At 37.7% G+C, this 6757-nt stretch overlaps 1 protein-coding gene across 1 annotated transcript; it reads left to right on the forward strand.

Moving 5' to 3' along the window:
• Positions 1-715: 715 nt before the first annotated feature.
• On the forward strand, positions 716-1829 carry LOC144710635 (uncharacterized). The gene has a single exon (XM_078584452.1). The coding sequence runs from the start codon at positions 951-953 to the stop codon at positions 1770-1772; it is 822 nt and encodes a 273-aa protein (XP_078440578.1). The 5' UTR covers positions 716-950; the 3' UTR covers positions 1773-1829.
• Positions 1830-6757: the final 4928 nt, after the last annotated feature.

The following is a 6757-nucleotide window of genomic DNA, read 5'->3' on the forward strand; positions in this document are numbered from 1 at the left end:
TAAGTACAGCAAATATAACAAAAAGATGAAATGGAATGAGATGAAAAATACATATTGTTCATTAATAATTTTTATTCGTTTTTTCTTGTGTTTATTAATCTAATAAAGAAAACAAAAAACGAAATGAATATGAGAATCTAAAAGATATCAGAATCGCTGAGATCAATAAATTATACCTACTTTTGGATTTGAACCACTGTTCCCACTTTGAAAACAATGCCCTAACCGCCGAGTTAAGTAGGTCTGACCTAACCATAAATAAAAAATTAACTCATCACTTTCGATATTACTTGGAAGCCGGATTATATTATGGAATAAGGCGAAGTCTTACCCGACAACTCTATTTTAAAAATACCCATTTGTGAACCACAACGACATCAGATCAATTTCCAGGAGGCGTAGATTATTTATTCTAGGGCTCCCCCTACTTACCTTTCTTAATTCATTTAACAAAATACTCCCAGAGTGTTGTGCGTAGGAGTCTAGGAGCTACGGTTTCGGTAGGTAGCTGACTGACTGGATAGGATAGCCTGGACAATATTGATGGATTTGATGGTGCAGGGCAGAGTCACGTCGCGAATGATCAGCTCCTGGATCTTCTTGGAGGCCCACGTGGCAAGACGGGTCCATGGAAGAAAATCCGAAGAAGACAAACAAAGGATGATGAAAGGTGAAAGACCATTCGATGGCATAGGATAAGAGAGACAAAGAGCGATTGTATTGTTGTGATGAGGAAATTCTGTGGGTCGGGTCTGTTAACACGGTTCAATCTTCAGCTTTTTATCCGCCTTACGCACCCACCACAACGTGAAGTGCCGGCAAAAGTTGGTGTTGTATGAATTCATCTCGCTAGATGAAAGAACCAAATCTTCTTCTGAAACTGTCTCCTTCCTCTCTGGGTATCTTTTATCCTCTATATATCTTTCTCTCCGAGAGCTGCGATCGCCAAGATGGGCAAGTCCAAGAAGCAGAAGCCCTCCATTAGGGTAGCCATTCAGGAAGCCCTGAACAGCTTCTTGCCGGCTGTTGGAGCGCCGCTTTGCATGCAACCCTCGAAGACCCATTCTTTCAGAGAGGCCTTTTCAAGCTTCAATTCAGTTTACGACGCGCCTCCAGGAAACTCCCAGAAGCTCTCCTTTGAAGGCGGCGAAGATGAGGCAATGTCTACCTGTGCTGTCGCGACGAACCGGAGCGCTTCCAGCAGTTGTCTTTCATCCTCTTCCTCTGCCGCGGCCGCCCACGACTTACTGATGGATACGTTTCAGCAGGAAGAAGCGCGTTTCAGCGTCGCGTTAAGCTCAGAGCGCTTCTTCTTCTCTCCGTTGGCGTCTAAGTCCCTCTTGGGGGTGTCCCCTCTCCGCGGGTATTGCGATGAGATGGAAGTAGAAAACCCCTCTCTAACAGAAGCGAAGGAAATAAGAGCAAGGAACGAGGAAGATGAGGATTTTCTCGCCAATTCTGGAGATGCTGATTTGGACAAGTTGAGCGAGAAAAAGAACTCTTGGGACCTGTCAGACTGCAGTGTGCCGATGGCCATGGAATCATGTGACCCCTACAGCGATTTCAGAACATCAATGGAGGAGATGGTGATGGCATACGGATTGAAGGACTGGGCGGCGCTGGAGGAGTTGTTGCGCTGCTACATTCAACTAAACGAAAGAAACACTCACAAGTTCATACTTCATGCCTTCGTAGACATTCTCTCCAACAGGTGGTTGTCCCATAGCGAGTCTGAGTCTCCCTGTATCTCTTTTTCCCCCCGCAAACGATAGTTGTAAGTTGGTAACTCAGTCCAACTGTTTATTGAAATTCTTTCGTTTCAGCAGTTACATCCCTTGTGTCTATTTGTTTGTATCTGTGTACCCACTCTACATAGCTCTATATGCATCTATCTATTATCTTTGTCTATCAATCTATATTCTTACCTACCTATGTGGCCAGCTACTTATCTGATGTAGCCTTTAAGCTCTTTCAGAGAATCTCATTATTAGGCGGTGGGCCAAGATGGAGAATATTCTTGGAACTGACAAAATTTGCAGATAATCACCAAGAGACCCATAAAATCCTCTAACAGATTTTACTTCTACCAGAATTTACAGAATATCTCTGCTACACTATCTTGTTTTATCTTATTGGAATCTTCTTGAGCATCAAAGTCTCTTTTGACATATTCGATAGGTCTCAGAATCTACAGAATATCTATTATCAGATCTATCAGGTTTTTGGTCTGTTGTTTTGTCTTGTATGTGTTGTTTTTCCCAATATTTTAACCAGTCTTTTCAAGGGTAATGTCACTTTGAATGAAACTCTACCTTTAATAGCCTATATAAGACCCCATTATAGCTTTGATGGACACAATTTGAAGTTAATTTTTTTTCATGAGAACCCAATTTTTATCCAATGAGTGTTATCCTTGTTGGAGAGCTTTGATGGTTGTGGACTCAAGCACAAGACCCATGTGAACTCAGGGGTACCAAAGCTAGTTTTATGGTTTCAGGACTTTAGTGTTTTAAGTAGTGCTCAAGTCTATGTTAAAATCTATTTAGATATATGTTTATAAGTCTAAATGTATATCAATCATCCTATCTATCTAGTAATTAGTATGCAAATCAATCAATAAATCAGATGTTACATTTGTCTTTTAATTTTTAAAAAATCTATTTAGATTTTTTCAATTGCGTCGGTCGGTCCTAAAAACGGCGGCTGCGGCGCGAGGCGCGATTTTATGAGTGGACGTGCTGCAACATAGGGATCACCAGGCAGCTTTTTCGCTCCATAGGGATATCGGGGGGGCATAGCACCATTCTTCTTGGAGGAGGGTTGGATTGCCCGGGTGACAGATCCTGCCATAATGTACTCCTACCTGTTGCACCCGCAACCGAAGTGAAGTCGAGCATAGATACGACGATCTTCATGCGAGGCGTGAAGGTTATGAAATAACGAAGGAAAAGGGCGGTAGATGATAAAGATAAAGAGCTAGCGTCTGGACGGGCGGGCGGAATGGATAAGCGAAAGGTGACATGGTACCTACTAAAACAACTAAACTCGAGGCGCGGAAGCGGTTCATATATGAGGATGAAGACGAGCGTGAAGATGAAGACGAGCGATGGGACCTTTTCTCGAGCACAGAATAGGCAATTGAGAGATAGAGCTAGTGCGGAATTAATTTATTTAATGATGGAGCTAAAATATTTTTTATACACTTCAAATATTTATATTTAGTTCAGTAATAATTAAACATCAAAATGAATCACATACTTAGAGAAAATAGGACTAAACCTTCCTCCTATACTTCTTGCATCATCAATCATGTATATACAATCATGTATAAATGTACTTGAATAAATACATATCATAAATAACCTCAAAAACTCATTAATCAGACCACAAGATTATGAAAAATATAATCCGTAAACTAGATATTATTTTTACATTTTCATGCCATGAAAAAATCTTTTTGAACATTCTGTTGGATAAGATTATAAATACTTTTTCATAATTAACCATTTGGATAGATCTGATTACTGGCTATGCAATCTCTTTAACTAATTCGATTCAGAATGTTTTTAAAACTTGTGAAATGATATTAATAGTTGAAATTAATATCCATAGGTTTTACCGTTCAAACCTATGTTGAAGGACAAATACCATCATAAATTTATAGGTACTAGTTATTAGCTTAATGCATTTAGCTTCGAATCAATTTCTTCCTTTGCAAGGTGGTATCATGGAATATTACTAGCATATATTTATCACTTACCATGTATTAACTAATTTTAGACTGCATTTTCTATTAATCTCTATGGGTTAAGGATAACTTTAATATTGGGTTACAATTCCATGGTCGTTTAATATCCCCATTTTTTTAATTTTGAAGGTTTTTTGGAGGGCCTTCCCTCCAAAAAACCATGAACATGTCATTTTTTACAATGAATCAAGAGATATATTATAACCATATTCTACCTATTATATCCCTCTAGATATGTCTTCCCCTTTGTAAAGAACTCAAAATCTTGGAAGGATTGATCCCACTAATTCTGAGTGCCCCTCAAAAATAAACAGTAGATAATATTCCATAACTTTTTAAATCAGTCGGGAACTGATGTCATGAATTACACTCCTCGTAAGAGACACTGTTAAGAAATGATGATTGTTATCAGGCATGTGGGATAGTTTATATACTTAAAGTCATAGGATAATGAAATTTCGAGATAATAGTATATTGATTCAATGCCTGATGAGACCCAACCGAGCAAGTGTTTCCTATGCACGATCTGATTGGTTCCTGCCAAAGGAAGGTAATAAGTCAATAAGTCAATACCCATATTCATCCCTTGAATTTTATTTTTTTTACTGAATTTCATCTCTTATTTTCCTATCTCATCTTCAAGGTAATAATGTGATAATGAAAAACACATCTTACAACAATATAATGATACATTTTTAGCCAAGAAGTTGTTAGCCTTGAATCCTTAGTTCACACGGATCGTACACAAAATGGTCAAGCCCATTGTCTGAGATACTAGTGTCTCATATTAGCCTTCTCCTGAAGGCACATCAAGTCATTTTTCTATATCACCAGATAAAAACCTTTCTCGAAGAGATTTTTTTATCTAAGTGCAGTGTTAATATCTATGCTTTATGACTCCATTCAGTGGTTGTCTATCCCATAAACATGAACATTCAATGGGATATTCGGTATTATTTTATTTATCACTTGATGAAAGTAGACTTTAGTCATGATGTGAAGCATTGTCACTAAAAAGTATGAGTTAGGCATTGGGGTTTCAATAAGCAATGATCATAATTATATTATGCAATGGAATATCGAATTGAAGATGGATCTGAAAATCAAACACAGAAAAACCAAAAACCATAATTTGTATGGATGGAATATGTGATTTCTTGGTTCTTCAAGTGAGAATCTTTAAGCCATTCAGTTGTATAACCTCTAATTGCATTCCATGCAATCTTCAAAGCACTGGAGCGCCTCTTATTTTTATGGACTTGGCTTCCAAAAATATGCTTTCCTTGGCATTCAGCATCCACAAGAGGAAATATTTAAGAAAGAATAATAGAAGAAAGAGATGGGACACTCAAGTTGACTCAGATGGGTATAAAATGAGGAGAGCCCCTTGATGAACTCTAGATGTGGAATGAAATTATGCATATTCTAAAACCATTTTTGGGATCATTTTATCTATATTATCCTCATCTTTATATAAATTTTCATCTCATGCATTAAATATAGTAATTGGTTAATAATAAATTTTAATGTAATTTTTGTACTTTAAAAGTCTGATTATTTTCATGCAAAATAAGTTTAAAAATTATTGATTTTACTGGGCTAATGTCTCTCTAGTGGTTATTCTACATTATCCAGGGCATAATATATATATATATATATATATGTGTGTGTGTGTGTGTGTGTGTGTGTGTATATATATACATATATATATGTATATATATATGTATAAAAAAATGGTTCTAGCATTCAAGGCAGGTAGCTGGGCACAACAACGCTCAAGCAAGTCACGCATGTGAGCATAGAACACTCCAGCCAGCCCACAGCTGGCGAGCACCAATGCACAAAGGGAGCAAGCAGTAGATCCCGGAAACCACAAAGGAGCCCAAGAAGTTTCATCAAAGGGAGCACATAGAGACCCAGGGCAGAGGTAGCCTGCACACGCATGCATACAGGGTATATGTCATTTTATGTCACAAATATTATTCTGATAAGATTTATAATTTGGGATCGTATCCCACTGTTTCTTTCATCTCCTCACCAGGCCAGGCTGCCATGCGACAAGATTGATCGCAGCCCAATGGGCTGCAATCTTAAGATAAATAGGAAGAAAGCTTGATCAGGCTTTGAGGCAATGCGGCCCGATACCCACGCCATAATGGATCACATCATAAGTAATGTCTTAATTATTGTCGTCCGATCTCCTTGAGGAGGATCTGAAAGTCTTTGCTATACTTAAACTTTTCTTTTATTTCTTTTTCTTTTGCAGGTTTTCTGATTGGGTGCAGACACTGATGAGGATGGTGGGGCCCTTGAAGGGTGAATCAGAATTGCAGGAAGGGCTGATAAGGCTGTTGATGTGGCTGGGGGTACACCAAACTTAAGGGGTCTACAAGTATAATTTAATCACAGTGATCAGGCTCCATATGAAGAAGATCCAATGACTAAGGACAGTTCCATCCATCTCTATACCTAGGCATTGACACTATCACCGAATTCTCTCCATCATTACATAATAGAAGTTATTATTACATATAATCTTAATTCTCTTTAACCATAACTCAACAATTAAATTTACCTCTAAAGGCCATTCCATGTGGAGACAACCTTGCTCCTACTATACATTTGAGTGTATTTTCTATTGTAAAAATGTATTTGATTTAGGCAAATAGAGAGTACTACAATACAAAAATTAACATCATAATTTGCTTCCATCACCATTTCTACTTATAATTTATGAGGAAATTTTCATAAAAGTCCAAAGGAAAATTTTCTAAAGTCTCCATCTCTAGGAAATTTAATAAAAGTCCCCAAAACTCTATATATATCAACCAAGGTCCAAAACTTTGTTTGCATGATCCTCTTGGCATGTGTATTCATTTAGTTATAACTTTTAATGGCCCATTTACCTTTATTGGGTCGACCTTATTACTTAACTATATCACAGAGAGATTAATTAATCAAGGTTCCATTTAACCCAATTAATTAGTTAAGTTTCCAGCTAGTAGGTGC

This window comes from Wolffia australiana, chromosome 12, assembly GCF_029677425.1.
Source record: "Wolffia australiana isolate 7733 chromosome 12, ASM2967742v1".
NCBI classification, from domain to species: Eukaryota; Viridiplantae; Streptophyta; class Magnoliopsida; order Alismatales; family Araceae; genus Wolffia; species Wolffia australiana.

What these genes read in the sequence shown, in the direction of transcription:
- LOC144710635 (XM_078584452.1), top strand. Translation starts at nt 951, where the DNA reads ATGGGCAAGTCCAAGAAGCAGAAGCCCTCCATTAGGGTAGCCATTCAG.